Source organism: Oryzias melastigma, linkage group LG11 (assembly GCF_002922805.2).
Source record: "Oryzias melastigma strain HK-1 linkage group LG11, ASM292280v2, whole genome shotgun sequence".
NCBI classification, from domain to species: Eukaryota; Metazoa; Chordata; class Actinopteri; order Beloniformes; family Adrianichthyidae; genus Oryzias; species Oryzias melastigma.
Window position 1 is genome coordinate 19,464,413 of NC_050522.1, and position 21,152 is coordinate 19,485,564.

General features: G+C 39.7%; 3 protein-coding genes across 4 annotated transcripts in view; 1 reads left to right on the forward strand and 2 right to left on the reverse strand.

The window, feature by feature from the left end:
* Positions 1-1,561, reverse strand: part of LOC112138289 — a 4,804-nt gene extending 3,243 nt beyond the window's left edge. The window contains exons 1-3 of the mRNA XM_036214352.1: positions 1,473-1,561; positions 1,027-1,124; positions 13-747 (exon numbers count right to left, since the gene is read on the reverse strand). Of these exons, the coding sequence (XP_036070245.1) occupies positions 13-747; positions 1,027-1,124; positions 1,473-1,561 (922 nt within the window). The remainder of the gene's footprint in view (positions 1-12; positions 748-1,026; positions 1,125-1,472) is intronic.
* A 4,878-nt stretch (positions 1,562-6,439) lies between these two features.
* On the reverse strand, positions 6,440-13,063 carry LOC112138281 (titin-like). The gene is made up of 2 exons (XM_036214353.1): positions 10,240-13,063; positions 6,440-10,038 (listed from the first exon to the last, which is right to left on the reverse strand). Exons 1-2 carry the CDS (start codon positions 13,061-13,063, stop codon positions 6,509-6,511), a joined length of 6,354 nt encoding a protein of 2,117 aa, XP_036070246.1. The 3' UTR covers positions 6,440-6,508.
* On the forward strand, positions 12,463-19,986 carry oscp1a (organic solute carrier partner 1a). Of its 2 annotated transcripts, XM_024296911.1 has the most exons (12): positions 12,463-12,582; positions 15,065-15,408; positions 15,517-15,546; positions 15,906-16,060; positions 16,877-17,044; positions 17,123-17,203; positions 17,280-17,383; positions 17,485-17,613; positions 17,691-17,745; positions 17,884-18,029; positions 18,101-18,155; positions 19,675-19,986. In XM_024296911.1, the coding sequence occupies exons 2-12, from the start codon at positions 15,297-15,299 to the stop codon at positions 19,795-19,797; spliced, it is 1,158 nt and encodes a 385-aa protein (XP_024152679.1). In that variant the 5' UTR covers positions 12,463-12,582; positions 15,065-15,296; the 3' UTR covers positions 19,798-19,986. The 2 variants fall into 2 exon arrangements, with proteins under 2 accessions (XP_024152679.1, XP_036070054.1); XM_036214161.1 differs by lacking the exon at positions 12,463-12,582 and having other exon boundaries at positions 14,956-15,408.
* The last annotated feature ends 1,166 nt before the right edge of the window (positions 19,987-21,152 follow it).

Genomic DNA, 21,152 nt, shown 5'->3' on the forward strand with positions numbered 1-21,152 from the left:
GTCCACAGTTACATGGGTGAAGGTGAGTGATTTGGTCAATGAGCTCAGAACTGGGATCATCCATGCTGATGATTCCTACACAGCCTAAGCCGGAGGAGCTGCTGATATATTTATGCACAAACTCACTCAAAACGTTAAGACTTTGGTGATCTGATACAGGACTCTCAGTGACCACGAGTTGTCCACCACAAATGTCTGACTTTAGTAGTTCAGTGTTCTTTTCAAAGTTGACTAACATGTCAGACCCAAAGATTTTTAGCTTGTAGTTTTCTACTCCAAAACTAAAGCTGTCAGTCTTCAAGAAAACTATCCTACCTCTTGCCTCCTTCATGGTTGGAGTTGACTGCTTTGTCCACATGATGTCTTTGAACTTTTCCATTGACGTGTTGATGAAATCATCAGCTATGCTTTTGGTACGTCCGTGTATCGTAAGTCTCAAAAGAACAACTTCATGACTGTGGCTTCTTAGGAAAATGGATATGGGGAGAAAAACTTCCTCCATCATCCATTTGGTGGACCGGATGTGATACTCTTTTTCTGTAGCTCGCCACACACCAGCATTTATATCAAAATACCGAATTCCTTCGTTGAGTTTCTGCTTCACGATCCACACTTTGCTTTTTCCAAATAATAGTCGTATTCCAGCAATGGTGATGATTGAAAGAGGAGTCTCATCAGGTATGGATATCATCCAGTCTGTGTTGTCAAGTCCTGGTTTTGGTGGTAATTTGGGTATTCCAGGTAGAACTTGAGGTGGAGATGGATGATGTGTTTTATCTCTATCTTCTTCTGTAGTTTGACCCTTTGATCGTGGTGTAGTGATGGTTGACGGTTCTTGTGCATTTGTTGGAATAATCGATGATTGAGGCTTTAGTTGTTCCATAGTTGTTGGTTGTTGTTTAGGTGGTGATGCTTCTGGTTGTGGTGTAACCATTGATGTAGTAAATCCATGATCTGTTTTCTCTGTTTGGTCGCTGAACGCATGTGGCCTCATTGATCCCGCCCCTGTCTTTAGTCCGCAGTTACATGGTTTAAGTTCAATGATTTTTTGAATGAGCTGAGGACTGGGAAAGTCCATACTGAATATTCCCAAACAGCCTGGATTGGAGGAACTTCTTGTGTGTCTTTGTAAAAACTCACTCAGGTCTTGGTTTATCTTTTTAGCCACATTTTTTGCTCCTTTGAAGCGAGCTGAAGGGTTTTCAGTGACCACAATGTAATGACCACAGAAGTCTACCTTCATTCTGTCAATTTTTTCTTCCACACTTACTAGCTTCTGGGATTCAAAGAATTTTGATTCCTTGTTTTTGGTTCCATATTGAAACGTACCAGTGTCCAAAAGCACAATCTTGCCCCTCACTTTCTTTAAGGTTGGTATTGATTTTTTTGTCCACATAAAGTTTTCAAACTTTCCAAATAATTTTTTGACCAAATCTTTGACTGTGTCTTTTTGAAGTCCATGCAATGTCAACTTTAAAACTACAGTCTCAGTTTTGTGGGTTCGTAAGAAACTACGTATCTGCTCCAAGACTGTTTGTAAATCTATATCCTGATCAGTCATCCATTTATCATCACGGATGCGTATTTCATTTTTTGTAGCCAACCACATTCCAGCATGGATGTCAAAATATCGTATACCCACTCGGAGTTGTTGCTCCAAAGTCCAGACTTGATTTCCAGCAAAGTTTAACTTGGAAAATGTCAAGCTTTCATGTGTTCCTGGGATGGGGACAGCTGAGAGTGGGGTTTCATCCGGTATCCTTCCCATCCAGTCTGTGTTGTGAAAGTTCGCATGCAGTTCTGACTTATCGTTGAAACCAGTTTCTGCCCTCACACTGGAAGTGACTCTGGAGAGGAGAAAGGAGAAGATTCAACAAGTTACCATTTTTACAAAGATTTTTCTGCTTTGAAGAAATTAATTAATACATTTTGAAAAAATAAAAGATGTGTCTTACAAAGAGAAAAGCCAGAGGCAAAGATGGATCTCCATAGTCAGTAATTTTGTCCGCTTGGCAGATTGGTGGTTTTTAGTCTCAAACATCTGGTTTGTAGAATACCTCCTGTAGCAGAGAGGATTGAGTCACAAAGAAAACTGCCAACAGGACAGAGAGCTGCTGCTGCAGGAGTGAAGATAAACTCATTTGCAAGTGTCTATTGTACCTCCTAACCCTTCTCTTAGAGTCAGACCATTGACTGTAAATGTTCTATATCTGAGTCAAACAGAGAAAAGGACATAAAAGCGAGGACACCAAACCCACTGTGGATGTTTGCAACTTGGCTTCTGCAAGAAGAGGCTTGAATTAGTTCAAGCACTAGTTTAATACGACCTTTGAATAAAAGTTTCAATTTGGATTTCATCACAAACACCTAATGAAGCTACTTAATAGTATTTTTGAGAATGAGTTCATCCAGCAGCTCGTCTTTTTCTTGCTTTACTTCTGGTACATCTGTTGTTTGCAGGCTTTTGAAATATAGACTCGTGTCCAAAATAGTACACAGGTAACCAGAAAACCCGAATATTTACAAACGTTGGAAACGTTAGCTTAAATGAGCGTGATATTAGGACTTTCTAATGTTGTCATCACTTTCTGATGGCTACAGCAGCTCCGCCCCAACCGTTCTATTCCACATTTTATTGGACCTAAACCGATGGTATACGGTTCAGTACTCAAAATACCGTACCGGACAGCTCAGTGGAAACAAAGCTTAAGTGTACTACAAGTATACTTAGTCTATACCAGGGGTCTGTAACCTTCAACATTTAAAGAGCCAATTGGGTCGATTTCCCACCAACTACAACTCAGCGGGAGACACAAAGTCTTAAAAAATGAAGAAACTCCTTTGTATTTATGTTATTTTTACTGTTCTGATAAAACTCGAGAAATTTTTGTTTTTGCGCATGAATAAAACATAAACATTACAAGAATATCTTTTTTTTCTTCTAAAGATGAAATAGTCTATAACTTTTCAAAATAAAAGATATAGGATCATCTCAAAGCAACAACTGTTTTATTAGGTATTTTAATGTCAGCAGTAATAAAAAAAAAGACTATAGACAGTGTATTTTATAGTTTTTGGAGGAAGTGAATATGTTGAAAATCATTTTGAGCTAATTAGTGACCCTTGCTGTGTTTGTTGGACCATATGCCACAATTAAAACCATTGAAACAGTCCACTTTCTCATGTTTTAATCCTGATTGTGCGTACTGTACCTTGACTTCTGTGTACACGGCACTCTGACTAAATGTTTTAGTACGAATAATGAAGTCGTAGCGCTTGATTGATTGTTGGAGCATTGTGGGTACTATAGTCAGGAGTCTGGTGGACTGATACGTACTATTCTTCAAATCTTTGTAAATTACTGGAATAAAGTTTGACAGTTTTATTTTGATTAGTGTGCCTCACAGTTAAAATAGGCCACTTTTTTAAAATGAAAAACATGTTTAATGCTGGACTTGATAGTTCTCTATCAGTTTACAGCTTTGTGAGTCGTTGTCTTTAATGAAGTGGTTTTATTCTTTCATCTTGTAACTCCTAATGTGGATTATTTTGAAGTGTAGAGCTCATTAAAGCCTGACGAATAAGTATGTGTTAGAAAGACATTTCGATGAGTAAATCAGAAACCGATTCTTAGTTTGAGAACATTCTTTGAACTTGACACTTGAAGTGACAGTCAGAGAACTCACATTATACCGTCGCTCTTGTTCTGATAATTATGTTTCATTCTTTCTGCTCTTTATGTAAAGCACTCATGTAAAGTGCCCTAGTAATTATCTTTACATATTTCCTCCTTCTTGGTTTTGCATTTTAGACTTTAAGCACAAGTTCAGGCGTGCTCGAAACTATTTCAGTATTCAAATCAGAGAGCTGTCGCAGGTCACCAATTCTCATACACAGAAACAAAACAGTTCTAGTTGTTTTTCTTGCTTGAGTTTATTTGGTTTCGCTCATTCATGAAAACTGTTCATTTTTATGTTTTTCAGCTGTTGTCATTTTATTTTGAAAATATTGTATTACTATGTTTCTATATCTGCTGTTACATAGCATAACTACTGTTTCAAAACGTATAACTTATAGCAGTAAACGTTGCTTTTTCTAAGGGTGTATTCTGACTGGACACATTTGGTCTGCTTAAAGTGAACAGAGTTAGTTTCCCCTGATAATCCGGAACAAATTTTCTGCCTGAATAAACCCAAACGGACCCTGGTTTAGGACCAGGAACTGCGTTCTGAGCCATGTTTGGAGGTGATCTGTTTCCTGAGCTCCGTTTTGCTCTGAGTTTCCTCAGTTTGAATAGGTTCAGTCCTATGTTCAGATCCCACAAATGTTAATCATCTTTGTCCCATTTCTAACCAAGCCTATCTTTCTAAACCTCTTAAAACTCCAACTATATATATATTTTTACATTGTAAAATCATCTTTAGATCATTATTATGCAGTTTTTAACGCAAATCAAAAATCCTGTGTTTTATTTAAAGACATATTGCAGCACAGCAGGAGTTCATCAGAAATTTGCCTCTGGACTGTTGGAGCAGAAGGAACATTAGTGTATTAAAAAAAACAAAAAATCGGCAAGAAAAATCTAAGCTATCCAGTTGTCTGTTTTAATTCAGAAAACAGCAGTCAAGGAAAATCAAGATGTTGAAGATCTATTTGCCTTCAAATAAAAGCATCAGAATTGGAGCAGAGCAGGGTGACTTTGGCCCATCCATCACAGTTACTGCGTTGCAAATTATCATCAGTTTCTCTGGTTACCATTAGTTTCTACATCCACTCTATTCTCAAATATTTTTTTTTAATAAAGATTTATTATTATTAATTATGCATATAAATTAAACCTTTAACTACGCAAAAAAAACACAAAAAACGTATTTTTTCTGCTGCTTATTGCCTTGGTGCAGAGCCCCTAAAAGGACATCAAAGTTCCATCCATCCATCTTCTTGTCCGCTTCTTCCCTTTCGGGGTCGCGGGGTGCCGGAGCCTATCCCGGCTACTGAAGGGCGAAGGCGGGGTACACCCTGGACAGGTCGCCAGTCTGTCGCAGGGCCAGGACATCAAAGTTAAAAAAGAAAATTAATCAAAATATTTTTTTCTAAAAATACTTATGGGCTCTGTAAAAAAATAAGTTCTGGTCACTCACTTTTTTCAAATTAAAGTAGTAAAAAAAATCTGGTTGGTAACTGATAAACACTAGATGGTAAAAGTTTTCCTTTCTTTTTTTTCCTTCAAAAAACTGAATAAAAAAATGTTCTGGTTACTATCTGGTGGACATCCATTACAAACCAGAATTTTTTTATTATTATTATTATTTAAATTTTTGTTAAAAAAAAATAATTCAACATTTTTTTTCCAATTTCCCTTACATACATGCGATCAATATTTTTAAAAACATATTTTCTAAATGTTTCGGTTGAGCAGGCAGTTAAAGGGTATAAAAAAATCCCTCATTAGATCTAATAATTTCATGAAAACATCTGACTTTAAGCTTGTCAGCTGACTGTCTCGTCTCAGTGATGCAGCCTTTTAATGACATTTATTTTCCAGCAAGTAAAACTAGGAAATCACAACAAATTTATTTCCTGTCTTATTTTTAATAAACATCTCCATTCGCGAATTTGTTAAGTTATTTAAAAAATATTATCACTAAGCTGACAGCTCAAATGAGAACTGCAACAGAACTGTTTACAGTAAATAATAGATTGTATTTTAAGAGTGAGGGTATGATGGACGGCTGGAGGAGACTCATGGAGGTGGTTGATCTGATTATTGATGGGAGCTCACTCGAGTTCAGTTTCTTAATGTTTCTTCAAATTTTGCTGTACATCAGCCAGAGCAGATTCTCTTGACAATCATTTAAACTTTACTCTTGTAGATTTAAGTTAAGAAAACTGCAGTTTCACAGAATGGCACCAATGCTTTCATTTGTGAAAGGGGAAGCTTAACGTCTTAATTAACAGGTTTGGTGCACTAACTGACTATGCCAGGCGAAGCAGCGCCACCTGCTGACAACATGATGCAGTAAATTTACTGCAAACCAGCTGACTTCTTTTAGACTAAAGTATTTCATTTGTCTCAATTTTCCTTGACACTTGTATATAAGCTCATCTGTCTTTTCTTTTTCATTGTCTGTCAACTTTTTTGATCTCATTAATACAACTCCTAATCTGAAAATATATAACAAAGTAATTATTACTTTGATTTTAAAGTTTTCCCTGTACATTGAAATTTATCTCTGATTCATTTTTTGCCCTTGTTTATCGATATGAGACTTTTAATATTTGTTTATTTATGCAAAAGTTACATTTTACTTAAACTTTACTTACCATTAGAGTGCTCTACAATTTGACCTTATAAAGGTTTTCTATATACAAAAACACAATGTTTAATAAGTATAAAAGATAGAAGACAACATTTTATTTTCTTTTGTTTGACATTTTATTTTTCACCACCAAAAGACAATTTTTATTTTACCCAAATGTTTAGTAATTTGATATAATTCTTCTTCATTTACCCTCGATTACATTTCCGTTGTCTCCACCGCAGCACAGGCTGCTGCTTTATTTTGAAAGGAAGAACGTGTAGGGCAGCAGGGTGGTACTGGGCTGCCGGTGGTTCTGAATGTGGTTCTGTAGGTGGATGTATTTGGTGGCTAAGGTCAACTGACTCAGATTCTGGACTCTCATCTTTGTTTGTTATGTGTAATCCTGGTGCCAGGTCCGAAGCCGCTTCACCATTTAGTTCCTTGTCTTGCTCAGACGCTGAATCTGTTCCTGCAGGATGAATTAGTCCAGTTCTTAGTACTTCATCAGCTATAGACACTGGTTCAGTGTTGGTTGGAAGTACAGGTTCAGTTCCTCTCGCAGAAGCAGTCGGTCTTGATTCTTCTTCTGGCAAATCATTTGGTTCTGGTTCTTCTCCCGTTAAAGCAGTTGGTTGGGTTTCTATTCCAGGTATAGAAGGTGGTTCTTGTTCTTCTCCTGGTGAAGCAGTTGGCTCTGGTCCTGGTTCCTGTTCTTTTGGAGCAGATACTTCTTGTTCTTCTCCTGGTGAAGCACTTGGTTCTGGTTCTGGTTCTCCAGCTCCTGTTCCTACTCCTGGTGAAGGACTTGGTTCTGGTCCTGCTTCCTGTTCTTTTGGAGCAGAGTCTTCTGGTTTTTCTCCTGTTGAAGCACCTGGTTCTGGTTCTTTTTCTGGCGTAGCATTTGGGTCATGTTCTTCTACTGCTTCTGTCTCTACTCCTGGTAAAGCAGTTGATTCTGGTCCATTTTCCTGTTCTTTTGGAGCAGATGGTTCTGGTTCTTCTCCTGTTGAAGCACCTTTTTCTGGTTCTTCGGGTGAAACAGTTGGTTCTGCTTCTGCTCCTTGTGAAGCAGTTGGTTCTTGTCCTGGTTCCTGTTCTTTTGGAGCGGAGTCTTCTTGTTGTTCTCCTGGTGAAGCACTTGGTTCTGGTTCTTTTTCTGCTCCTGGTAAAGGACTTGGTTCTGGTCCTGCTTCCTGTTCTTTTGGAGCAGAGTCTTCTGGTTGTTCTCCTGTTGAAGCACCTGGTTCTGGTTCTTTTTCTGGCGTAGCATTTGGGTCGTGTTCTTCTACTGTTTCTGTCTCTACTCCTGGTGAAGCAGTTGATTCTGGTCCATTTTCCTGTTCTTTTGGAGCAGATGGTTCTGGTTCTTCTGCTGTTGAAGCACCTTTTTCTGGTTCTTCTGGTATAGGAGTTGGTTCTGGTTCTATTCCTCCTTCTATTTCTACACCTGGGGAAGCACTTGGTTCTTGTCCTGGTTCCTGTTCTTTTGGAGCAGAGTCCTCTGGTTCTTCTCCTGGTGAAGCAGTTGGTTCTGGTTTTTCTTCTGATTCTGTTTCTACTCCTGGAGAAGGACTTGGTTCTGGTCCTGCTTCCTGTTCTTTTGGAGCAGAGTCTTCTTGTTCTTCTCCTCTTGAAGCACCTGGTTCTGGTTCTTTTTCTGGCGTAGCATTGGGTTCCTGTTCTTCTACTGCTTCTGTCTCTACTCCTGGTGAAGCAGTTGATTCTGGTCCATTTTCTTGTTCTTTTGGAGCAGATGGTTCTGGTTCTTCTCCTGTTGAAGCACCTTTTTCTGGTTCTTCGGGTGAAACAGTTGGTTCTGGTTGTTCTCCTGGAGACGAACTTGGTTCTGGACCTTCTTCCTGTCCTTTTTGAGCAGAGTCTTCTGGTTGTTCTCCATTTGAAGCACTTGGTTCTGGTCCTTCTGTTGAATCACTTTTTTCTGGTTCTTCTGGTATAGGAGTTGGTTCTGGTTCTATTCCTCCTTCTAGTTCTACACCTGGGGAAGCCCTGGGTTCTTGTCCTGGTTCCTGTTCTTTTGGAGCAGAGTCTTCTGGTTGTTCTCCTGTTGAAGCACCTGGTTCTGGTTCTTTTTCTGGCGTAGCATTTGGGTCGTGTTCTTCTACTGCTTCTGTCTCTACTTCTGGTGAAGCAGTTGATTCTGGTCCATTTTCTTGTTCTTTTGGAGCAGATGGTTCTGGTTCTTCTCCTGTTGAAGCACCTTTTTCTGGTTCTTCAGGTGAAACAGTTGGTTCTGGTTGTTCTCCTGGAGACGAACTTGGTTCTGGACCTTCTTCCTGTTCTTTTTGAGCAGAGTCCTCTTGTTCTTCTCCTGTTGAAGCACCTGGTTCTGGTTCTTTTTCTGGCGTAGCATTTGGGTCGTGTTCTTCTACTGCTTCTGTCTCTACTCCTGGTGAAGCAGTTGATTCTGGTCCATTTTCCTGTTCTTTTGGAGCAGATGGTTCTGGTTCTTCTCCTGTTGAAGCAGTTGGTTCTTCTGGTGAAACAGTTGGTTCTGGTTCTTCTCCTGCTTCTTTTTCTACTCCTTGTGAAGCAGTTGGTTCTGGTCCTTCTGTTGAATCACTTTTTTCTGGTTCTTCTGGTATAGGAGTTGGTTCTGGTTCTATTCCTACTTCTGGTTCTACACCTGGGGAAGCACTTGGTTCTAATCCTGGTTCCTGTTCTTTTGGAGCAGAGTCGTCTTGTTCTAGTCCTTGTGAAGTACTTGGTTCTGGTCCTTCTGGTGAATCACTTATTTCTGGTTCTTCTGGTGAAGGAGTTGGTTCTGGTTCTTCTTCTGCTTCTTTTTCTGCTCCTGGAGAAGGACTTGGTTCTGGTCCTGCTTCCTGTTCTTTTGGAGCAGAGTCTTCTTGTTCTTCTCCTGTTGAAGCACCTGGTTCTGGTTCTTTTTCTGGCGTAGCATTTGGGTCGTGTTCTTCTACTGCTTCTGTCTCTACTCCTGGTGAAGCAGTTGATTCTGGTCCATTTTCCTGTTCTTTTGGAGCAGATGGTTCTGGTTCTTCTCCTGTTGAAGCACCTTTTTCTGGTTCTTCTGGTGAAACAGTTGGTTCTGGTTGTTCTCCTGGAGACGAACTTGGTTCTGGACCTTCTTCCTGTTCTTTTTGAGCAGAGTCCTCTTGTTCTTCTCCTGTTGAAGCACCTGGTTCTGGTTCTTTTTCTGGCGTAGCATTTGGGTCGTGTTCTTCTACTGCTTCTGTCTCTACTCCTGGTGAAGCAGTTGATTCTGGTCCATTTTCCTGTTCTTTTGGAGCAGATGGTTCTGGTTCTTCTCCTGTTGAAGCACCTTTTTCTGGTTCTTCTGGTGAAACAGTTGGTTCTGGTTGTTCTCCTGGAGACGAACTTGGTTCTGGACCTTCTTCCTGTCCTTTTTGAGCAGAGTCTTCTGGTTGTTCTCCATTTGAAGCACTTGGTTCTGGTCCTTCTGTTGAATCACTTTTTTCTGGTTCTTCTGGTATAGGAGTTGGTTCTGGTTCTATTCCTCCTTCTAGTTCTACACCTGGGGAAGCACTTGGTTCTTGTCCTGGTTCCTGTTCTTTTGGAGCAGAGTCTTCTTGTTGTTCTCCTGGTGAAGCACCTGGTTCTGGTTCTTCTCTGGGTGAAGCAGTTGGTTCTGGTTCTTCCCCTGCTTCTGCTTCTACTCCTGGTGACGAACTTGGTTCTGGACCTTCTTCCTGTTCTTTTGGAGCGGAGTCTTCTGGTTGTTCTCCTGTTGAAGCACCTGGTTCTGGTTCTTTTTCTGGCGTAGAATTTGGGTCGTGTTCTTCTACTGCTTCTGTCTCTACTCCTGGTGAAGCAATTGATTCTGGTCCATTTTCTTGTTCTTTTGGAGCAGATGGTTCTGGTTCTTCTCCTGTTGAAGCACCTTTTTCTGGTTCTTCAGATGAAACAGTTGGTTCTGGTTGTTCTCCTGGTGACGAACTTGGTTCTGGTCCTTCTGGTGAATCACTTTTTTCTGGTTCTTCTGGTATAGGAGTTGGTTCTGGTTCTATTCCTCCTTCTAGTTCTGCACCTGGGGAAGCACTTGGTTCTTGTCCTGGTTCCTGTTCTTTTGGAGCAGAGTCCTCTTGTTCTGCTCCTGTCGAAGCAGTTGGTTCTGGTTTTTCTTCTGATTCTGTTTCTACTTCTGGTGAAGGACTTGGTTCTGGTCCTGCTTCCTGTTCTTTTTGAGCAGAGTCTTCTTGTTCTTCTCCTGTTGAAGCACCTGGTTCTGGTTCTTTTTCTGGCGTAGCATTTGGGTCGTGTTCTTCTACTGCTTCTGTCTCTACTCCTGGTGAAGCAGTTGATTCTGGTCCATTTTCCTGTTCTTTTGGAGCAGATGGTTCTGGTTCTTCTCCTGTTGAAGCACCTTTTTCTGGTTCTTCAGGTGAAACAGTTGGTTCTGGTTCTTCTCCTGCTTCTTTTTCTACTCCTTGTGAAGCACTTGGTTCTGGTCCTTCTGTTGAATCACTTTTTTCTGGTTCCTCTGGTATAGGAGTTGGTTCTGGTTCTATTCCTTCTTCTGGTTCTACACCTGGGGAAGCACTTGGTTCTTGTCCTGGTTCCTGTTCTTTTGGAGCAGAGTCTTCTTGTTGTTCTCCTGGTGAAGCACCTGGTTCTGGTTCTTCTCTTGGTGAAGCAGTTTGTTGTGGTTCTTCTCCTGCTCCTGTTTCTACTCCTTGTGACGAACTTGGTTCTGGACCTTCTTCCTGTTCTTTTGGAGCGGAGTCTTCTGGTTGTTCTCCATTTGAAGCACTTGGTTCTGGTCCTTCTGTTGAATCACTTTTTTCTGGTTCTTCGGGTATAGGAGTTGGTTCTGGTTCTATTCCTCCTTCTAGTTCTACACCTGGAGAAGCCCTGGGTTCTTGTCCTGGTTCCTGTTCTTTTGGAGCAGAGTCTTCTGGTTGTTCTCCTGGTGAAGCACTTGGTTCTGGTCCTTCTGTTGAATCACTTTTTTCTGGTTCTTCGGGTATAGGAGTTGGTTCTGGTTCTATTCCTCCTTCTAGTTCTACACCTGGAGAAGCACTTGGTTCTTGTCCTGGTTCCTGTTCTTTTGGAGCAGAGTCCTCTTGTTCTTCTCCTGGTGAAGCAGTTGGTTCTGGTTTTTCTTCTGATTCTGTTTCTACTCCTGGTGAAGCACTTGGTTCTGGTCCTGCTTCCTGTTCTTTTGGAGCAGATTCTTTTTGTTCTTCTCCTGTTGAAGCACCTGGTTCTGGTTCTTTTTCTGCCATAGCATTTGGTTCTTGTTCTTCTACTGCTTCTGTCTCTACTCCTGGTGAATCATTTGATTCTGGTCCATTTTCTATTTCTTTTGGAGCAGATGGTTCTGGTTCTTCTCCTGTTGAAGCACCTTTTTCTGGTTCTTCAGGTGAAACAGTTGGTTCTGGTCCTTGTTCCTGTTCTTTTGGAGCAGATGTTTCTGGTTCTTCTCCTGCTTCTGTTTCCACTTCTGGTGAAGCAGTTGATTCTGGTCCATTTTCTATTTCTTTTGGAGCAGATGGTTCTGGTTCTTCTCCTGTTGCAGCACCTTTTTCTGGTTCTTCTGGTGAAACTGTTGGTTCTGGTTCTTCTCCTGCTTCTGCTTCTACTCCTTGTGAAGCAGTTGGTTCTGGTCCTGTTTCCTGTTCTTTTTGAGCAGAGTCTTCTGGTTGTTCTCCTGGTGAAGCACTTGGCTCTGTTTTTTGTGGTGAATCACTTGGTTTTGGTTCTTCTGGTATAGGAGTTGGTTCTGTTTCTATTCCTGCTTCTGGTTCTACACCTGGGGATGCACTTATTTCTTGTCCTGGTTCCTGTTCTTTTGGAGCAGAGTCTTGTTGTTGTTCTTCTGTTGAAGCAGTTGGTTCTGGTTCTTCTCCTGGTAAAGTTTTTTCTCCTGGTTCTTCTAAGGTTGATGCACTTGGTTTTGGTTCTTCTGGTAAAGCAGATGGTTCTGGTTTTTCTCTTGCTTCTGGTTCTACCTCTTCTGGAGCAGTTGCTTCTGGTTCTATTCCTGGTAAAGAAGTTGGTTCTGGTTCTTCCAGTGACTCCGTTTGTTCCGGTTTTTCTGTTGCAGAAGCAATTTGTTCTGGTTCTTTTCCTCCTTCAGTTTCAACTCCTGGTGAAGCAATTAAATGTGGTTCCTCTCCAGCTTCTGTTTCCTCTCCAAGTGAAGCAGTTGGTTCTAGTTGTTCTTGTGAAGCAGTTGGTTCTGGTTCTTCTTCGTCTTTCTGGTCTACCCCTGGGAACCCAATTGGTTCTGGTTCTAGTCCTGGTGGAGCAGTTGGTTCTTGTCCTGGTTCTTGTTCAGGTAAAGCAGTTCCCTCCAGTTCTTCTCCTGATGAAGCACCTGGTTCTAGTTTTTCTTCAGGTGAATTAGTAATTTCTGGTTCTGATTGTTGTCCTGGTAAATCCGCTGGTTCTCTTTTTTCTCCTGTGGAATAAGTTGGTTCTGATTTTTGTCGTGTGGAATACGTTGGTTTTGGTTCTTCCTCTGGGGAAGCGGTTGGTTCTTGTTCTACTCCCATCGAAGCAGTTGGTTCTTGTTTTCCTGATAAAGGAAATGGTTCTGGTTCCTCTCTTGTTGAAGCTGTTGGTTCTGATTCTTCTCCTGGTGAAGTTGTAGGTTCTAATTTATCTCCTGGTGAAACAGCATGTTTTTGCATATCTTCAGTCTTGGTTCCTCTTCTTTGACCGCAGTCACAGGGTTTGAGATGAGTAATTTTTGTGATGGTCTCTGCACTTGGGAAGTCCATGCTGAGGACCCCTAAGCAGCTCGAGTTTGAAGACATTGCCTTGTGCTCCTGAATCAAGTCACTCAGCTGCAGATTAATTCTTCTAGCCAATGATTTTGGACTTCTTAAAACAGTAGCGGGATTCTCAGTGACAACAATCTGATGAGTGCAGATGCGTGACTTGATTTGTTTGATTTTTTCTTTAACATTCTTCAACTTGTTAGATTCAAATAACTGTGTTTTCTCGTTGTCTGCTCCTGACTTAAAGGTTTCACTCCTCAGAAAAACTATCTTACCTCGAACTTCCTTGATGGTTGGGATGGACATCTTCGTCCAGACTATATTCTGAAATTTACCAATCATTGTTTTCACCGATTTCTCGACTTTTGACTTGTAAAGTCCATGCAAGGAGAGTTTTAAAAGCACTGTCTCAGTCTTGTGGATTTCTAAGAAATCCGAGATCTCCTTGAGGACTTTTCCTAGATCCATATGCTGCCAAAACATCCAATTAGCATCCCGAATATAGATCTCTTTTTGTGTAGGAAACCAAATCCCGACGTGCACGTCCAAATATCGTACTCCCACTCTGAGCTGCTCCTTCAAAGTCCAAATTTGACAGACAGCAAGTGGTCCTCCGTACAGCGTCAGGCTTTCGTGTGTCCCTGGAATGGTGATGGCAGAAAGTGGAGTCTCATCAGGAAGAAATGTCATCCAATCTGTGTTGAAAAAACTTGGATGCAGGTCTGGTTTGTCATTGAAACCGGTTCCTGCCCCCACAGTTAAGGTCACTCTGGAGAGGGAAAAAAAAAATCAAAATTCAACAAGAAATGTTGTTCTAATAAGATGTTTTATGTATAAATCAGTGGTCTACGCATAGAATAAAACACATCTTACGCAGAGAAAATCCAGAGGTAGAGGTGGATCTCCATCTTCTGTAATCTCTTCTGTGGCTAGCCAAGTTTGTCTCACATTTTGTTCTCAGCAGGAATTCTCAGAAGTATTAAAGCCCAGAGTGAACATGAGTGAGTGGTAAAGACAGCTGTCTGCAGAGCAGGGAGCTGCTGCAGCATTCTACCCAGAGATAAAACCTCATTTGCAAATGTCTACTCTAATCTTTTATTTAGAATGAGAAAGACAAAGGGAACGGGACATCGTAAAAATGACAAATAGGACGGCAGAGTGACAGTTAGTAAAATTTGGCTTCAGGGTGGAATAGAGAAGCCAGAGCTCAGCCAAAGTCTTGTTTCACACCTTTATTAGTCAAGGCTGCTTCTTGGTTATCTTTCACAAACTCCTCATTGACTCATTCTAATGATATGGTTCAGAGCTTCACCTTTAAAACCCCAATTTCTGTTTTACACAAGTCAACTTTGTTTTCTCCTTCAAGCAACAAATTCCAGCTGCATTCGGGGTTCCTAAAGACAAAGATGCAAAGACTTTTTTGCTTAATTTCCAGACTTTGCTTGATGGTTAATGCCATAAAGAAAGGAGGGCCAAAGGGATTGGCATCAGGTACCTGGGATGACTCTATCAGAGAACAGGACTGAGTGATCCCTCCCCCATCGTGATCCAAACAGGAAGTACTTGGAAGTACTCGCTCCAAGAAGACAAAATCCCATAGACTTCAATTGATGAATAAATAGTGATAACTCAGTCATTCTATTTGCGATACTTCAGCGCCCCGGCTGAAGGTTGGAGGACATGTTGGAAATAAAGTGTTTTAGTTTGAATGTGACAAGTGAGAAAAGAAGCCTTGTTGACCTTCTTTTTTATGGTCGCCATGGGTGACTTTATGCAAGGGGAGGAGTCATGAAAACCATAATTACCAAGTCATTCTAAAGTTTGTACCACTTTTTTGACTTTTTGTGCAAATGTGTTGAGTATATTATCAAATGTGCATTATAAGGCTTAGGTATCAGTTGGAAAATCGGATCAAAAATGTGCAAAGCTCAAAAGATGTATTGGTTTGCACAAAAGGTTTAAATGTTTAGTAAAGTTTTTTTTAGACGTTTTTGTTTACTATTACACATGAATGGGTTTTCCTCTCTTCTTGAGCAGCTGAGGCGTCACACTGATCCTGTCCAATAAGCTTGAGCCGTGTGCTGCTGATCCTCTTCATGACCACCTGTTGCTTCTTAGTGACAGTCTGCAGCGTCATGATCAGTTAAGAAGTTAACATGGAGAGTTCTGTCACCAGCCGCGCTTCACGGCACGAATAACCAAGAGACCAGAAAAAAAAAATGCATCTGATGGTTACTTCTGCAGCAGATACCTTCTCTGTCCAAGCACCATGTCCACCAGGACTCTGCCGCTGGTTTTCATTAATCTGGGTGGAGAAATGCTTTACATACTGGATCAACGACTGCAAGCGCAGAACACGTCTGTGGACAACTCAGAGAAAGGTAGATCCTTCTTCACTCAGGAACAGAAACTTCTTTGTTTTAGACTCAACATGCAGGATCACAAATATTTTCTGTTTTCTTTCATGGGGGTTCCTCACTGGGCTGCAGGAGTGTGGTCCGAAAATGACAGAAAAAGAGGTATTGGTGCACCAGAAACTGAACTTCTTCTGAGATAAGATTGTCATTTGTTGTTATAATAATGTGGAAGTCACATTTTGTGATAAATGTTTTTTTGTCATAATTAGTGGCTGTATTTCACTTCCAGCTGATCTCAAATATCAAATATAAAAGTACGTCTAAAATAAAATAAAGAAAAGAATGTTCTTTACATTTCAGTAATTATTTCAGTAAATGGGTGAAAAATCATGTTCATGACTTTTCGACAAATTCTGTAGAATTCAAACCCATTTTTAGTCTCTGTTTATCAACCCGAATGAGCAGAACTGAAACTGCGTTTTAGTCTGATTTTCCACTTTTTTTTTAAAAAATCCTCTCAGTGATGAGTGACATTGTCGGGACCATGTTCAGCAAAGCCTTCATGGACGAACTTCTCAAACCGCAGCAGCTGTACTCACACAGGACCATGAAGACCGTGCTGACCCGGTTAGCGCACACCTCCATCATGAGGCTGAACCCGGCCAGCATGGAGAAGGTACACAACGCATTTAAGATGCTGCTTTTAGTTTGTAAACATTAACGGTTTATAGCATATACTTATATAATGCTTTAATACCTTTAGAAGGCCCAATTCACCCAGACAGTCACTAACTGATTAAATTAAGACTTAACAACCAGAAACTGACTAAATAGCATAAATATAATTTAAAACACGCTTACTTTTTTGTCCATTTATCATGAACTGAATTGACATAGATTTGGTTCATCAGTGTTGGATTGGTTTGAGCTAAAGTGGATTTTGTGAAAAAAAGGACAAAACGGTTGGAAGAAAATTATTTTAACCCCTTGAGGCCTAAATGTATTTCCAGCTATGAAAAACAAAAGGTTACTTCTATAGATGAGATTTTACTGTTCTTTCTGTAGATGTTCTACAGGATTTGGATCAGAACTCTTCAGAACAGTTCTATATTCATCGCTCGGCCATGATTGGTATTTTTAGTTGTTTGTATTTTGGTTTGTGATCCGGTTGAAAGATCCATGAAGTTTAAGAGCAGAAATTTTGAACCTTAGCAGCACATTTGGCTCCAGAATCATAATAGTCTTTAGATTTTACAGATGCAACGAAGCAGCCCCGATCATAATATAACCTCCTCCATGTTTCAAAGCAGGAACATTTTTTTAGCAACAAAATATATATATATTTTTACAAGAAAAATATATAATCATCCAAATGAGTCTCTTCCAGAAACTTTGTGGTCAAATAATGATCCATTTTTAAATGTTTGACCTGAAGCTTTTCTTTTTTTTTTTTTTTTTTGTAAATATTGTAAAATGTGTTTTTAACTTTCAGCTTTATGAGCTGATGGTCATGGCGTTCAAATATCAAGTCTACCTTTGTCCGCGGCCTAAAGACCTGCTGCTCATCACATACAACCACATGGACGCCATCCGGGAGTTTGTCCGAGACACTCCGGCGGTCGCCAACCAGGTGGATGAGACCCACAGGAAGCTCATCGAGGTGTTCCACAGGGTTTGAACTCCTACACATCAAGTTGCTCCATACATCCCGTATAACCGCCTTTTCCTCGCCGTGCAGGTCTACTCTCCTCTGTCAGAGGGAGAGTTTCAGCTCCTCAGACAAACTCTGCTCGTATTTTTTCAAGACATGCACGTTCGTGTGAGTCCTCTCAGCTGGACGTGAGTTTGGGGTTTTAGGAGGTGAGTTCTCGACGGGTTTTCTTCTCTCATCACAGGTGTCGCTGTTCCTGAAGAACCAAATCCAGAAACCCAACGGACGCTTCACCCTGACCATGTCGGGCCCGGTGCCTCATGGGGGGGAAGTTCCAGGACTGATCAGGTGGGATTTCAGTAACATTCCAGATTTTATTTACTGATTTATTCAAAATAATATCAAACATTATTTGAAGCCCATAAATTCCAAAAAATGTCTGTTTTCAGGCTGTTGGACGTGAAGGGCAGGGAGGTGAGCCGCCACGAGTTTCCCAGCGGAGGAAGTTACAGCAGCGCGGTCAGAGAGGGATCCTTTGACCTTCACGGAGACAGAGTCCTCAGGCTCGGCGTGAACATGTACGAGGGCGATCAGCACTACCTGCTGAGCAGCCTGTGAGGCAACACTGAAGATTATGTGTTGGTGTGTCAAACAGGTACACAATGAACTATCCAGAGGAGACGCACACGTCCAGGAACATCTGTGCTCAGGTAACACATCTATGAGAGTCACAAGATGAAGATCGGGAAGTAATGAGTGGATCACAGAAGCACAAGTTAGCCAAAAATCACAGGAAGTGAAGTCAACAAACATATTAAATGGTCTTGTTTTTTGCTGCTACCCTGCAGCCTGATGATGTTCCAAACCTGCTGGCCAAGGAGGAGCTGAACCTGCTGGCTCGCATCATGGGCAGCATGAAGACCGAACACGTCCACAGCGCCGAGGGAAGCTTTCGGTTAAACCTGTTCGCTTCAGACCAGGAGGAGGAGGAGGCGTGAGTGCTTTTCTATTCTCATCCTGCAGAAAGGTCCGGTTCTGCTCAGAGATCTTTGCATTGCTGAACAGGGGATCTTCAGGAGGAGCTCGGGACTTCGAAGTCATCAACATTCAAGCCATGCAGGTGGGAGGGTTTTTACATGAAAACAGATAGCATGTCAAAAACTTTCTGTGTGAAAGAATCTTAAAAATCTTTTTTTTTAAAGTTACATTTTACTGTATTAATTAGAAGGTTCTAGTATCCAATGAGGACCTGGGTCGAAGAGAACATAGAAACCAACAAAACCTTAATATTTCCTAAAAGCAAATGGTCCATGAAAGTAATAAACTGTCAAAAATATTGTAAAACAAATCAAATGATTACAGCAAATGTTTCAAAGGATTAAAACAGTCAATTTGTCCAGCCTGTTGCCGTGGTAGTTTATCTGCATAAGGATGATAGATCAGGGGGGTCAAACTCAATTCCACAACAGGACAAAATCCAAAACACACCTCAGGTCACGGGCTAAACAGGATAAACACTTATTCAACAGACTGAAACAAAACTGTTAAAAATGTAAAATCGTAACTTTTTAGCATAATTATGAACAAGACACATAGCATTACCTGCAATATATGCTTGTGTGAATGCTTTAAGCTGAATTTGGCCACTGAAGATCCAGACATTGACAGCCAAAACCCTGAAGCTAATAGCAAGCTAATATATATATTAGCTGACATCCAAATAAGCCTAAAAAACCTTGGGTTAGCCAAAACAGCTAACATGTAGCTGAAAAATAGCAAAACTTAAAAATATCCCAAAAAACTGAAAAAAGCCTAAATTAGCCAAAACAGCTAGCATGCAGCTAAAATATTCACTCCAAAATAGCCCCCGAAATAGTCCAAAAAGCTAGCAGAATGCCATTTTTTTAAACTTTAAAACCGTAACTTTTTAATATAATTATGAATAATAAAAAGGCAGGAATATTATTCTAGAATAAATTAATTTAAACCTTAAATAACTTTCAATATTTTACTCTCCATAAAAATATATTTTGTCAAAATTATAAAAGTTAAAGATAAACGCAAGATAACATCGGGTCATTAATAACAATAAAATAAAATGATCAGGAGGGCTGGATAGAATTACAACAAATAAGTTAAGTTAAAATCAAAGATTAAATATTATGTTTGTGTAGAAGGCCTTAAAAGAGATGATTTCACCTTTATCTCTGAGTGGTCAAACTGTCATTGTGGCTGTTTTTTGAGGTTGTGTCAGGTTGAACTTTTGTATCAATGTAGGTTTGAAATGCAGATTCAAAAACATCAGAGAAGAAGGTTTTCTGTGGGCAGAGCAGTCATTTTTGGGAAAATTCTTTGAAAATCTGACATTATTTTTTTCTTTTGTTCATTTTTATGCTTGACATGGTGGTGTAGTGGTTCGCACTCTTGTCTCATAGTGACAAGACTGGGTTCGAATCCCGACTGGGTTCTTTCTGTGGTTAATTGGTGTCTCTAAATTAGGAATGGATGCATCATAAACTTGTTATATTGAGAGTTAATTCAACTGGTAGGCTTTTATTAATCCTCTGTTTCTGTTTTCCAGTCAAGGAGGAGCTTGGACTTGTGTTAATGTGTCCTTTTTGTGTGTTTGTGGTGTTCAGGACGAACAGGCCGCTGCCGAGCTCGCTCGAATTGCCGGACAGTTTGCAGAAGAGGAGGTGAGGCACGAGGAGCAAAGCAGCAGCAAAGGAGACGAGCTACTGGCCATGATGGATGACCTCTGACTGTGGTTCAGAGATTTCACTTTATTGGATTAAAATAAAAAAAAAGATGCAGTACACATCCAGGACAGCTTTTTTTAAATCTATTTCGATCTCAGTTGAATCAGTCATTATGTCTGTAAAATGTAAAGTTTACATCAACATTGAAAATCAAGTTGGCATGTTTTTAATAAAGTTTTAACAAATTTTTAATCGTTTGGATTTGTTTTTTTAATTTTTAAACAAGAACTGTAATTAACTAAAATAAATCAGAGGGAAAAATCAAGAATATGAAGGACTCTTAAATCTTTCATCATCTTTTAAGATCCCCATTTGTTCCTCAAGGATCTTCTTTGAAACCATTTCTATTTTAAATTAACAATCTTAACCATTAATTGTTGAATGATGATGTTCACCTTTATGCTGATGATACTTTTATGTGACATGCCCCAAATCCGTTGTTACATATTTTATATTTTAAAAAATCAATTTCATTATAAATTACCCATTAGATAAACTATTCAAAACTATTATGTCTATTTTACCAGAAGTAAAATTTTAAATGATTAAATTTTAGCTCAGGTATTAAGGTATTAAGGGGGGCAGGAAAGAATTCACATATTTTATGGATGGTTCTTATATCCAGACTAAAGTCACAGATGGAGATGTTTAAAAATATAAAGCATAAATGAAGACAATTCTTTAGGTGTGTCTCCACAGTATTTTTCCACTATATTTGTTTTTTTTTTCATGTTAAATATCAATATTATAACCTAGAAATATTGTAATAAACCTTTCAGATCAACCTTTTGAAGTCCAGTTGCCATAAAGAAAAGAATTCAATGAAAACATTATCTGAATGGCAGAATAACAAACATATTCATTGACATCCAATTTTAAAAATAATAAAATTGAAGTGTTATTATTTTATTATTCATTATATTCAATTTTTTCTTAAACTTTTCCTGAGTTTGTGTTTAAGCATTTTTTTAAACAATTTAGTTTTGAATTTAACATTCATCCGAGCAGTTTTGCTGTTCTTGTAACATTTGCAGCATATTTTTGACTACAAGATTGCTATTTTTTAAACAAATGTAACCCTTTAACTTCAACCATTAAAATTAGCAGCCATAGAGAAGTTCTTTAACTCTTTGTTTTTCTGGTTAACTCTCTTAATTAATAACGTTGAACACAGGAAACCGAAAAGTATTATATATTAATATTAGTGTAGTAGTAGTAGTCCTAGAAGTAGCTGGCTGTTACTATTTGCGCTTTTTTTTTATCCCTTAATCATTTATTTATATCATTGTTAAGCTCTAGAAAGTATTATTAAGTTATGCCATTTTCATTAAAAAAAAAAACGTTTATTTTATTTTTCT

What these genes read in the sequence shown, in the direction of transcription:
- LOC112138281 (XM_036214353.1), bottom strand. Translation starts at nt 13,063, where the DNA reads ATGTCTTCAAACTCGAGCTGCTTAGGGGTCCTCAGCATGGACTTCCCA. An exon ending in ACCAGAAGGACCAGAACCAA is followed by an intron (nt 10,039 to 10,239) that starts GTTCGTCACCAG and finishes AACCAGAACCAG; the next exon opens with GTGCTTCAACAGGAGAACAA.
- oscp1a (XM_024296911.1), top strand. Translation starts at nt 15,297, where the DNA reads ATGTCCACCAGGACTCTGCCGCTGGTTTTCATTAATCTGGGTGGAGAA. An exon ending in TGTGGACAACTCAGAGAAAG is followed by an intron (nt 15,409 to 15,516) that starts GTAGATCCTTCT and finishes ACTGGGCTGCAG; the next exon opens with GAGTGTGGTCCGAAAATGAC. An exon ending in GACCAGGAGGAGGAGGAGGC is followed by an intron (nt 18,030 to 18,100) that starts GTGAGTGCTTTT and finishes ATTGCTGAACAG; the next exon opens with GGGATCTTCAGGAGGAGCTC.